Source organism: Macaca thibetana, chromosome 2 (genome assembly GCF_024542745.1).
Source record: "Macaca thibetana thibetana isolate TM-01 chromosome 2, ASM2454274v1, whole genome shotgun sequence".
Taxonomy (NCBI): Eukaryota; Metazoa; Chordata; class Mammalia; order Primates; family Cercopithecidae; genus Macaca; species Macaca thibetana.
This window is the reverse complement of record NC_065579.1, coordinates 113,218,338-113,231,745: the sequence shown is the minus strand read 5'-3', so window position 1 is coordinate 113,231,745 and position 13,408 is coordinate 113,218,338. Positions and strand designations below refer to the sequence as shown.

General features: G+C 38.7%; 1 protein-coding gene and 1 pseudogene across 4 annotated transcripts in view; both read left to right on the top strand.

Moving 5' to 3' along the window:
- LOC126948836 (B-cell CLL/lymphoma 7 protein family member C-like) overlaps nt 1–13,408 on the top strand; it is a 1,005,321-nt pseudogene that overhangs the window by 885,258 nt on the left and 106,655 nt on the right.
- CFAP20DC (CFAP20 domain containing) overlaps nt 1–13,408 on the top strand; it is a 307,261-nt gene that overhangs the window by 227,236 nt on the left and 66,617 nt on the right. For all 4 annotated transcript variants that reach the window (XM_050781227.1, XM_050781230.1, XM_050781228.1 and 1 more), the window contains 2 exons: nt 520–723; nt 11,527–11,588. In XM_050781227.1, coding sequence (XP_050637184.1) covers nt 520–723; nt 11,527–11,588 — 266 coding nt within the window. The remainder of the gene's footprint in view (nt 1–519; nt 724–11,526; nt 11,589–13,408) is intronic.

Genomic DNA, 13,408 nt, shown 5'->3' with positions numbered 1-13,408 from the left:
CTAGGAAAGGCAGTGAGAGCAAAACAGTCATGGTGCTTGCCCTTGTAGAGCTCATAGCAAACCTGCCAACTCCAGAAACAATTCCATCACTGCAACTGTGATTAATGCTAAAAGTGAAAATTTTAAGATTCTGAGAGGGCATCATAAAGGAGCTGACCCAGTTTATGGTTGTCAGGAAAGGCTTCCCTGTGAAAGTGATACATAATTGAGGACCTGAAGGGAGCCTAAGCATTACCCAGAACACGAGGCAGAGGGGACTTGCATGTGCACAGGACTAAGGCAGACAGGACTCTGATGCTTTTGAGGACCTTAATGAAGGACAGAGTGGCTGGCTTGTGAGGAGCAAGCAGACAGGAGGCGGTATAATGGATGGGGCAGGTAGCGCATGGAGGCATGTTAGGGATTTGTGCCTCTGTCAATTGGGGAGCTGCTGCAGGGGTTAAGGCTGTGGCATTGTTAATAGCCATAGAATTAGCAAAGGCCAAATGACCCTTTGTTATTTTCCTCTTTCTTGGTCAGGAATATGACTGGCGAAACTATCAGCCGAGCCAGATGAGTGAATCCGAGTTACAGATGCTGGCGAGCCTACGGCGGCAACAAAATGAAGAACTGGAGGATGCTGGGACTTCCCATGGCCTGAGTGCCTCCCAGGTGGACAACTGTAATGTCAGCATAAGTACCAGCAGTGACGACACAACCACCTGGAACTCCTGCCTGCCACCCGTGAGTCCCTGGCTTTGCAGCTTCCTCTCATTGGTTAAGAAGGAGCAAGCTTCATTGCTTAACAAGGAGCAAGCTTTTTTCTAACAAATCCCAGCTTTGCCTGGAAAAGCCAGGACCAAAATGAGAACACTCCCTATGAGAAATAATCAGAGTCCATTCTGAAATAGTGTTTTAGAATGGGGGACGGAAGTTAGAAGATGACAGTCTTTTCTTAAATTGTTTTATTTACCTTCAGAAAAGCTTTGTATGATGATATATCAAACCACACATTGAAATAACAAAAAGAACAATTTTACTGTAGACACTGGGTGTCCCATTGTATCCCCTGTTCCTAGTACAAGCCCTGTGGCACATACAAGAGGCTCAATATTTGTTAAATATATATGTATGAAATGAATGAACACAGAGGAAAAGACTGTAGTTATACAAGTACTGCTTGGATATGAAGACAGAAAAGAATCTTCTGTAGAAGTCACCAGATGTTCACTGACTCTTCCCTGTGGATGATGGGCTATGATAGGCACTGTGGATGCTTCAGAAGCTTATATTCCCATGTGTTTCCATAGTTAAAGCACTTCAGTATGGCCCATTGCCCTCACTATGGCCCAGCAGAGGTTGGAATAGGTCTTAGTCTTCCTGTTTTTCAGGTGAAGAAACTGAAGCGTGGGTCCAAGCTTCCACACCTGGTCAGTGGCAGAGCCCAGAGCAGAGCCCAGTTTTTTAACTCAGTCCGTTCTCTACAATACTGTTCTCAGGGACCTTACAACTTAATTGGAAAGACAGAGCATAAACATCAGTGGAACAGTTCAGTACGGCACAAGAAATGTCATAAAGCAGAATAATAAAATCATTGGTATAATAATGATAATTAGAGCTACCATTTCTTTAAGTACCTAGAGCCATTTTGAGACCTCCGCAGGCCTAAGAAACATTTACTTATAAGGCTACATTCAATATCATAGCAAACCGACTAAAATATACTTTCATCCAAAAGTAAATATGTTTTTGCTATAAAAATGTTTAAAGAAAACATAAAATAACTTTTACTCATTTATATATAACTATATAAAAATTGAGTTGAAGCATAGTTGACAGTGGATAAGTTAGGTTTTAAGTATTTAATTAAATACATATGAATTTTGTGATTTGCTTTTCGTATTTTAAAGCCAGTTTTTTCCAGGTCTCCAACATCTTTGTAGATCTTGGAAATCTCAGAGGCCCTGGCACCTAATGCCTTACATGTTATCTAGTTTACTCCTTATGGCTACTCTGTGTGGTAAGCACTGTTGCAGAGCTCTTGAGTAATGGAGGCTCTTGAGTAAAGTGAATCAGACCTAACCTGGTCTGACTCCTAAGTCTGGGCTCCTGACCACCATGATGTGGTGACTCAGTTGTCAAATGAGTGTTATCCAGTGGATATGTGGATATCCCATGGAAGGTGAGATTTCTGTGCTCTGGGGAGAACTTACACAAGTCTTCATGGAGAAGAAATTCCATTTGGTTTGATGGGGGGATTAGTGCTCTTTGTCCCTACCTTGCATACCTTCAGGTTTCTCTCGCCTCAGTTGTGCTTTCATTAAACACAACTGTCAAGCATACATAACACCTCTGGCAGCCTTGGTGCCAAAAAGTATCCACCCACCCAGAAAAATATCTGACTTCTGGTTACTCTGGTTAGAGTATCCTTGTAGCCAAGCTAAGATCATAAGAGTCAGTTGCAGATTTTTACCAGTACAATTTGCAATAGAATTGAAACATTGCCTTTCTTATAAAATATTCCGCAGCAGTCATTTAAACTGCAAGTAAGAAAGAGAACAGTGGCCTCCTGATCGAGCTCATTCTGTCATGAAGTAGCTTGGAGACCAACATTACAAAGGGCAACCTGAGGAATGATTATTTATGGACTGAAAAGGCTGAACTCTTAGTTGCCCTGGATACAATGTTCTCATCACTCTCCTGTTCTGAAGGACTGAAATCTCCTGCATGACATCTATTCCACTCTAAAAGTATACAGCCAAAAATAAGACCTTTGGTAATGAACTTAATAACCCCTCTATTTGACCAAATGAGAAATTGAAATGGTTTGATTTTTTTAGACAGAGAAAATATTGAAAAGTCTACCTTTGGTACTCATGAGATATGTTTATTATTGCATCAGAGTCAGTCTATCTAACATTGGAACTACCGCCAAATGGAAAATTGTATTCCTTAATGAACTCTGTAACTCGCTGCTTGTATAGAGTTTAGATAGAGCAATTTTACAAGCATCATTGTGGTCTTTTTGACAGCTCATGCTTTTCTCTTTAAAAGTTGCACAGGGACAGTGAAAAAGAAGAAATAAAAAAATTCATAACTTTATTCATCACAATAATACCCCCTTTTTTTTTTTTTTTTTTTTTTTTTGAGACTGAGTCTTGCCCTATTGCCCAGACTGCAGGGCAGTGGCTCAATCTTGGCCCACTGCAACCTCTGCCTCCTGAGTAACTGGGATTACAGGCGCCCACCACCAGGCCCAGCTAATTTTTTGTATTTTTAGTAGAGATGGGGTTTTACCAGGCTGGTCTCAAACTCCTGACCTCAAATGATCCACCCGCCTTGGCCTCCCAAAGTGCTGGGATTACAGGTAAGCCACCATGCCCCGCCTATCCCACTCTTCTTTTATCTCAGTGAATAATGTCAACATCCATATTGATCCTTTAACCAGAAATTTGGAAGACATCTTCATTTCTCCCACTTCTTTATCCCACATTTGGCTGGTCTCCAAATCCTAAGAATCCTCTCTCCTTTTTATCTCTTACCCCACCCTTCCTAATACCACAGCCTTGGCACTTTTCCGTTTTTCTTTTTTCCCCTTAATCCCATGACAGATTATGCACTTTATTTTTTTCAATATTTATTTTAGATTCAGGAGGTACATGTGCACATTTGTCACCAGGCTACATTGCATGATACTGAAGATTGGGGTACAAATGCTTCAGTCATGCAGGTACTGAGCATAGTAACCAATAGTTACTTTTTCAATCCTTGCCTTCTTCCTCCCTCTCTCCTTTAGCAGTCCCCAGTTTCTATTGTTGACATCTTTATTTCCATGAGTACCTGATGTTTAGCTCCTGCTTATAAGTGAGAACATGCAGTGTTTGGTTTTCTGTTCCTGCATTAATTTGCTTAGGATAATGGCCTCCAGCTGCATCCATGTTGCTGCAAAGGACATGATTTTCCTCTTTTTTATGGTTTATGCACTTTATTTTTCATCTGAATTCCTTCAATAGTCCCCTAACATCTCTGTGCCTCCAGTCAAGGCACTGTAACCTGGTGGTTAGGAGCATCAGCTCTGACATCAAATTGCCACGGTTCAAATCCAAGCTGTGACCCTTATAAAATGCTTGGCACTGTATCTGAGACATAAGTACTTAATAAATGAAGTTTAGCTGTCATTATTATTATCATTATTGTTCACATTAGTGATCTTCCTAAAACCCAGATCTGATATGATCTGATCTCTTTATTATGTAAAGCCTTTCAGTGACTCCCCATCACCTCTTTACTTTGACATACAGGAGCCCCCATGATCTGAGACTTGCCCTGTCTCCAGCCTCATCTCTCACTGCACCCCACCTTTCACTCCATTCTATAGTCCCACTTGTAATTCTCTAAATGCACTTTGCACATTATCCCTGTACCTTGGACCTGATTATCCTCAAGACTTAGCTCCAAAGTCACTGTAGCCCTTCTCCAGGCCTCATTGTGAAGGATACACCTTCTCTGCCACAAGAGTCAGGAGTATCTCCCTGAAAACTCTCACCACAAGCTTGCTTGTCTGTCTCACATTCACTCATTCCACACATATGTTTTTGAGTGGTACAATGTACTGTCAACTAGGCTGGCTTCTGAGGATACAGATAAAGCCTTATCCAAGCTTGAGGTGTGCACAGTTTTGGAGGGGAAGCCCAGGTGAATGGCTGACTGTAACTCAGGATGGCAAGTGATAGAATAATGAGTTATGGGAACACATGAGAGGGGGCGATTCCACCTGTGGGTTTCAGGGATGCTTTTACAGAGAAGACAACAGTTAAGCTGAAGTTCAAGAATGAGTTCAAGTTCACCATGTAGACAAGAGGGGAATGGAATTCCAAGTTCCAAAAGGAAGCCAAATTAAGTCTGTGGTGGCGGGGACAGTGGGGAGTCTCTCCTTAAGCAAGATAACCTCCTGTTAGTGCCTTTGTTTCTCTGTCAGCTTGCATAGCACTTGAAATGAGTTTTGCTTGTCTCACTACCCACCCCCCACCCAACATACACACAGGGGAGCCACTCTGCTCCTGCCACACTGTCGACTTGGCTGTCACTTGGTGAGCCGTGCCCTGTGTTCAGCTCATGCCTTGCTCATCTCTTCTCTGTCTGGCAGCTCCCTCTCTACTTAGAAAATGGCTTTTTAATTTCTGTTTTGGTTTTTTGGTTTTTGGCTAATTTTTTATTAAAGACTTGTAGTTTTTTTGAGCCGTTTTGGGTTCACTACAAAATTGAGAGGAACCCTATTATCAGTGTCCCCCACCAGAATGGTAATTTGTTACAATTAATGAACCTCCATTGACACATCATTATCCCCAAACTCCGTAGTTCACATTAGCGTTCACTCCTGGTGTTGTGCATTTTATGGATTTGGACAAAGGTATAGTGACATGTATCTGCCATTATAGTATCATACAGAGTAGTTTCACTGCCCTTAAAATCCTCTGTACTCTGACTGTTTATCCCTCCTTTTGCTTATTTCTGAAGGCCCAACTCACTTGTCGCTGCTTCCCGAAATGCTCCTAAACCCTCATCCCACCCTGTACAGAATTATTCGCTTCCCTCTCTGGGTCCCTGTTACCTTCACGCTCAATTACAGCACTTATGACATCAGCTAACCAATGTTACCAATATCCCCAAGACTGCTTGTGAATTCCTTGAAGAGAGAACCCTGCCTGTGTTCTTTCATACCTTCTATGTTGGAGCACAAATGCTAGCACAAGGCATCACAGCCAGTTGTCAGTCATTACTTGAATGAATCAATCCATAATGTTTTGAAAAATTCCTTTTTTACATATGAGTTCAGGTCCTTTGCAGGGACATGGATGAAGCCGGAAACGATCATTCTCAGCAAACTAACACAGGAACAGAAAACCAAACACTGAATGTTCTCACTCATAAGTAAGAGTTGAAGAATGAGAATCCATGGACACAGGGAGGGGAACATCACACAGCGGGGCCCATTGGAGTGTTGGGGGCTAGGGGAGGGATAGATAGCATTAGGAGACATACCTAATGTAGATGATGGGTTGATGAGTGCAGCAAACGACCATGGCACGTGTGTACCTATGTAACAAACCCGCACATTCTGCACATGTATCCCAAAACTTAAAGCATAATTTTTAAAAATTCATTTTTTACTCTAAAATAAGGTAATTTTCATCAAGATTCCAAAATAAACATCAGCTTTGCTTTGCTTTGCTTAAATAAATCCTGAGTGATGCATGTAATATTTTCAATTCAAGATTTGATAAATGGATATTAAATATACACCCAAAGGAAAATCTCCTTCTGAGCAGGACCTGATTGCCAATAGGAAGAAAAAGAGATGTAGTCAGGTCCCATTCAGTTTAGCATTTTTACCTGACGACTTCACACACATTGCAGTCTGAAGCCAGAAAGCCTATGCAGAGTAAAATGAAGAGTCTTTAGCAAAATCCATTGTGTTTACCACAAACTTTGATTCCTCAGCATCTGTACAGTTCAGAGTAATATGTACTGTTTAAAAGGTGTTTAGATATAATAAATTAGTCATTTAAAAGTGTAATTAAATGTAACCATATTCCTCATAGCAAATTGGCTTTTGTAGGCATCTCTTGCTAAATAAATCAAGCCTACTGAGAAATCCATTGGCCTTTGACACATAAATTTTTCAAAGTTTCTAACTTAGAACCAAATTCAATTAAAACAATACTTTACAACTTCTGTGGAAACCAGGCTACAAGTAATCAATTTTGAAGAGTTTCTGTTAGGAGTAGCCCTCGTGAGATTTATTCACAAACTGGGCTCTCGGCAGCCTTCGGAAGGGCGATAGGAGTTAGTTATAATGAATTTTAAGTGAATTTTATCTTGGTGAAGGATTTTGATTGACGATAGCATAAAGCCATGTCGTGTGTGTGTGTGTGTGTGTTTCTTTTTTTAAGGAATAAGAATAGCTATCAATGGGCACTGCTTCATGTGATGCCCAAACAAATATAAACTCTAGATCGGTCAACCTGGGCTCAAATCCCAGCTCTGCCATTTCTGGACATGATCATCTTTGAAATGGGAATGATAAAATAACCTTCCTAATGTTGGCATTATGCAAATCGAATGAGTACATGAAATGCATGTGCCCAGTGCTTAGCAGAGTAAGCTCACACTGACTGTCAACTGCTGTTCCGCTGAGGTTATTCTCCTCAAAGGGCCACTTAAGTGATCAAAACAGAATTTCTAGGACATTTTCCCTTTTTATGATGACTGAGACCTGAAGGAGTAAGCAGAGATTCTGTAGTGCTTGTTTTGATGTGAGTTTAACCGTTGGCATACAGACTGACTCCCTCAAAGCCTTAAAAATAAAATCCTTTATTATTTCATTATTTCAATATTTCATTTCACTGTCCCTCCTCAGATGTAGATTCAAGAAAAGTAGGTTTATTGTGCAGCTTCCCTGTGAGCAGAATGTCATTCCTTCAAGTTAATAATTAACATAACCTGACCCGGGCGTGGTGGCACAGGTCTGTATTCCCAGCTAATTGGGAGGCTAAGGAGGATTTTAGCCCAGGAATTTAGGGCCCGTGTGGGTGACATAATGAGACCCCATCTCTTGAAAAAAAAAAAAAAAGAATTCCCGTAAGCTAATATCAAGCACATAAGTCTCTAGCTTACAAAAAAAAAAAAAAAGAAAGAAAAAAAGAAAAGAAAAACTCATTGCATGCATCCATCAACATGGCATGTTGCAGAGCATAATATTTGGAGAATAACGAGGCAAAATACACTTAATAAAATTGCCAGCATATGGTGAGGTTCTCAGACAAATTATTTATGGTCTTGATTAACCTTGCAACAACATTATTGCCATTTTCATAGGTTTCACATAACAACATAAAAATATTGTCTTTACCTTTTAACATGGCAGGATTATCTTATCTCCTGTTCTTTTATTTCGCCTTCATTTCGCTCCCTCACCCCAAAATCTCTAGCAGCTTGATCATGGAAAAGCAAAGCTTCTTGTGCTCCGTGGTAGTTAATTTTATATGAATACTGTTTGCCTGGCACTAGCACATAGCAACAGCGCCACCAAAAGGCCGAGGTCCTGAGTTTCTGGGATCTGTTCTATTTCTTTGTTCGACAGCATATCAGCGTTTTTGCATGATATTCCTGGTTGCTGTGTATTCAAAATATAATATATTGGCATTTAGGCTGTTTATAGTTAATAGGTTTTAATTTGTTCTAATCTACAGATTCATTAACTTCTCAGCTCTCTTTGGGTAGAATGAGTTTTCTTTTATCCTTCTGAACTGAAAAGGTATGTAGTTGATTGTGCTAAGCTGCAGATAAATCATATGAGCAGATGTTCTTATACAGCTATAGAAATGATATACAAAAACTGATATTAGAGTCAGTGTAATATCTGTACTTTCAGGAGGAAATATTGAAATGTGCAAGTTGTTCTGTTTAGTGACTATGAAAGTCACCCCAGGAAATAAACTTTTCTTATTCTCAGAGTACTGTCTATTATATTTTATGATTGTCCCAAATTTAGTAACGTGGCAAAATTCATTTTTTAAATTTTAAATACATAATGATATATCTTGAGAATAAAACCAATGAATTTAATTTGTGGTAAGGAGAGTCGTATATATTTCAAATAAATGTATTTCTTCAGGGTCACTTTTCCTGCCACAAACAGAACTGATTTTGTCATATTTGTTATTCAAAAACTTAAATAGTCACCACTCTAGATGCACTCTCGAGCTGGAATAAACACTACAGACAAGTGGTTAGGAAGGTAAGCTGTGGACTCAGACTGCCTGGGTTCACATTCTAGCTCCACTCTTCCCAGCAGGCATGATCCTGGGTTAATACCCAGTGTCAATTTCCTCTTCTGTTAAATGGAGTTGTTCATCCTATTTATTTCACAGAATTGCTCTAAGGATCAAATGAGATCATATCTACCAAGAATTAACATAAGTACTCAATAACTATCAGTCACTGCCATTATGATGATAGTCATAGTTCATTGTAGATACTGGTTGCCATCCCTTTGCATCTACTTACGATATTCTCTGGGTATGGCTGAATGCCAAAATCGAAACAAATTCTGTATTATTTCATTGGTACTTTCACAGCATGCTACCTACCTAGAAATAGATTTACTGCTACATATGTATATAAACATATTGTAGGGGAGGAAAATATCTTTTTCTCATCCATCCTGGATTCATCGCCAAGGCCTCTGTTGTAACAAAAGACAGATTAGCAAAAGAAAAACATACAAATTTATTTCATGTAAGTTTTCCATGATACAAGAGTCTTTATAAGGAAATGAAGACCTGAACAAACAGTGAAACTTGAATATTTTTACTCTAGGTTTGATGAAGAGGGGAAAGTGGTGGAGAAATGTGATTGGGCAAAGGAGATATGAGCTAATGGAAATAAACGAAGAAAATCAGCAAAACCTTTGTTCAGATTCTTCTCTGTGTCGTTGTGTCTTCAGAGATAAGGATGTTCCTTTCTTCAGGGGATAGGGAGGGCATCTCTCAAATGAGCATCTTATGACCTGCTCCAGGAGGTGGTCAGAAAATCCTACCTATGTTTTATGACCAGCTGCAGGGGAGAACAGGGGAAGGTGAGAGTGACCTTCCTGCTACTGCGAATGCCATGTCCTGAACTCCATTAATATCCATTTGTAGGTGAGGATGTCTGGCTTCAGACAGCTAGTTGTTCACCTTTCTATCTGTTCATGTCAGCAGTTTTTATTTGAAAAGTTTCCATTGGTTACTTTTTTGTTTTTCTAACACTTAAAAATCACTATGAGCAAAGATGGAAAGGGATCAGTCTGTATAGTCCAAAGCGAGGAGGGGCTGAGTCACAAACAAGATAGGATTCTGTAACCACTTCTATTTTCCAAGGGATGGAGTAAGTCATTTGGAATAGAGGTTTGGGGATGGGTATAAATAGAATTAATAGTATAAAATTAAGAAATGGAAATTCACCTGAATATCAGGACTGTGATGCTTAGAGAGTTATGGAAATGCCTCTGAAAATAAATAGGCAGAGGTCCATTCACTGGAGGCCTGAGTACAGCTGAAATACTGGACGAATACCAATGAATTTGTTATTGGGAGTATTTCTATACCAGTGTGAGTTCATCCAGAGAACCTGTTAGGCCCTTTGCTTGCTAATTTCTTTTTTGCTGTGAAATAATAAAGCCTAAATCATAGAACCAAATTTCACTTGCAAATCGCTGAAAGTCTTATTTCTCTAGTGAGATCAAATATGTCTTATGACATGTTTTTCCTTCCACTATTCTCCCAGCTGTTGTTTCTTATTACTGAAATGGTGATGCATTGATATTGGTTCAATTACCAAAGTATCTGAGTACATTTAAATTCATGGTGCATAACAGGTAGTCAGGCTAAGTGACTGTGATTATCAGATGGGGTGTTTGATTTAAATTAAAGGAACACTTCCAAGAGATAATTTATAGAGGAAGACAGTTTACTCTGAAGAATTTCCATCACCTACGTCATTAATATTTTGAGACTTATTGTAATGAGAAATATCTAGAAACTAAGGAGTATGAGCTCTGTATATACAGGCACCATGGCTACGTTGTTTTCCTCAGTCAGGGGCCACATTATGATGGGTGAGAAAGCCTTAACCACCAACTCCACTGGGTATGGAAGTAGCTAAAGCTCTTTGAATGCAGTTTAAACATGTTTACTAAACTAAATTGTAATAAAATGAGAACGTTGAAAATGATTTCTTATTAGAAACGTTGTTGCTAACCACATAAATACTTAGAGCTGATGTTCAAACAGAAGACAGAATTTTCTCCCTTTATAGAACAAAGGAAAAAGATCAAGTCTCGTTGGAAGCAAGTGTTTAAGGCTACATGAGATATAGTTGTTCAGCTATGTTTTGAAATGTAACTGAAAGGTTTCTTGTGGAGGGAATATTTGAGATTTCACATTTTTGTTAGGTATTGGCATCATTTTTTTCAGCTTGTTGATCAGTACTTGAGGTTGTGTTATACACTTGGCGAAAATGACCACCTTGACCTAAGATTTACATGTGTAATTCTCATTAGTGGTAATAGAAATTATCTTTACAAACTTACTAACATTGAGACTAAATATGTTTTCTGTGTGTCTGGGTTTCTGTTATTAATGATGCTTGAACTGCAGCATTAGTTCCATGAGATATCTTGTTTGGTTTTGTTTTCCTGTGTCTGAAAATATCAACCAATGTTAACAGCATAAAAATTCCACAAAGAGGAAAATCTCAATAAATGAACTTTAATTACATCATAGATGCTTTGAGGTCCAATGACTGGGCCACTAAAATAATAATAATGATAAATGTGATTTCTCATTTATACCACTCTGCAATTTGCTGGATCTGTAAAATAAACCCATACCCTTCTTGTGGGTTGTGTCCAAGGAAACAGTTACAGTAATGAGAGTGCATGTGAATTTACATGTAAATAGGTTTGTGCTGATTAAACATTCACAAATGTTTTGTCTTTTACAGCCTGTCAACCAGGGTCACCACTATCAGAAAGAAATGAACCCACCTTCTCCTTCTAACCCCCGGTAAGAATCATTAATAATCTACATTTTTGTTTTGTTTTGTTTTAACTTAGAAGATTGTAGATTTTTCTTGGTTTTCTGAAATTGTTTTCCAAAACTTCTGGCTTCTAAACTTATGTTCTTTCAATCCTAGTTCGTCTACTTGTCTTCTTTGGACTTTAGAATAGTGGTAACAGTCTACCTAGGTTTAAATATCTACCTTTTACTAGCTGTGAAATTTTGGGTAAGTCATTTGACTCCATGTAATTCAGGCATAAGAATTATTTCATAGAATTTTGGGGAGATTCAAATGAAAAATTCTTAGAACAGTTCTTGGCACATAGCAAGTTCTTACTAAGTGTTAATTTATTCATTACTTTATTTGCATAACTATTTTATTTTAATAGGTGTCTGATGTTTGGTACATTTTAGGCATAAATCTTTTTTATATCATCTGGTGCCCTTAAATTTATCAAGATAGTTTATAAAAGTTCAAATGACCAGTCTCTTTTTTCATAACTTTAAAAGTTTATAATCTCAAAATTATTTTATTTCAAAAATGTCATTGGTATATGAGTCATTTGTCACTATGGAAAAACCTCATTATTTTTGGTTCATTGGGAACAAGCAGATCTGAATTTGAGTTTTGAAATACATGTTTTATTATTCTATAACTTTCTGATAAACAAGTATATAAGCTAGTTTATCCATATAAATCAGTATTACCTTATCAGTTTTTATCATACACTAGGAAATTATTGAAAAGTCCACATATCTTAAGCCTACCTACAGAGTCTTAGTTACTGTGATGCACTTCATTATCCAAATGCATCTGACCTGTACTGTGGGCTGTCCTATGGAGGGTGTGTTAACTATTGCATGGTGTCTGAGTTAAGACTCTTTGGTTACACACTACAAAACAGCTTAGCTAGTATTAAAAGACAGAAAGAGATAAGGAGAAAGAGTAAGAAAGGCGGGTTGGCGGATGGTTGTTGAATAAGATACAGGGCTGTATTCTAGAACTCAAAGGCCGCCAGGCCTCAGGAGGGGCCTGAAACTGGAACTAGAAAGGCAAGAGGCAGCCAGGCAGTCTCTTCACTCCATCTCTGCTTGCTTCCTCTGCTCCATTCGTCTAAAGACCAGCTTTCTCTGCTCCATGGTCCACATATGGCCATTTGACAGCTCTTAAGTGTACATATCACAATTCAACATACATGTAGAGGCTGACAGACTACGTCTCAACTTCCTTTTTCGAGAGAGAATGTGATTAGTGTAGCTTGGGCCAAGTACCCATTCTGGTCCAGTCAGCAATAAACAATGAACCAAGCCGTGTAAAATGAACATGGCTTCCAGGAAACCACGTAAATGGTTAACAGGACTTTTACTGGGACCCAGAATATTCATGACACAGATGAGTAAATGTTCTTTACTAGTAATCTCTTCTAAATGTTTCTATTCTGTACACCAGCTCTGGTCATTCGTTCATGTTACCTAGTAGGGTGAATTGTCACTATCATAAATAGATATATTAAAGAGTTTAAAACCGAGATTAGAATTTCAATATATATAAGAAGGTGTTTTAACATTCTTAAAATTAGCTATCTCTTGATAGGTGAACACATCGCTAAGAATCTTGCAGCTCATCTAGATTTGCCTAACAAATTATTTTTCTCTATGTATGAGTAAGCTTTCAAGGTAACTGGAAATCCAACTTTGGTCCAAATTATAACAAATTAAGAATTTGGGCCAGGCATGGTGGCTCATGCCTATAATCCCAGCACTTTGGGAGACCAAGGCGGATGGATCACCTGAAATCAGGAGTTTGAGACAAGCCTGGCCAACGT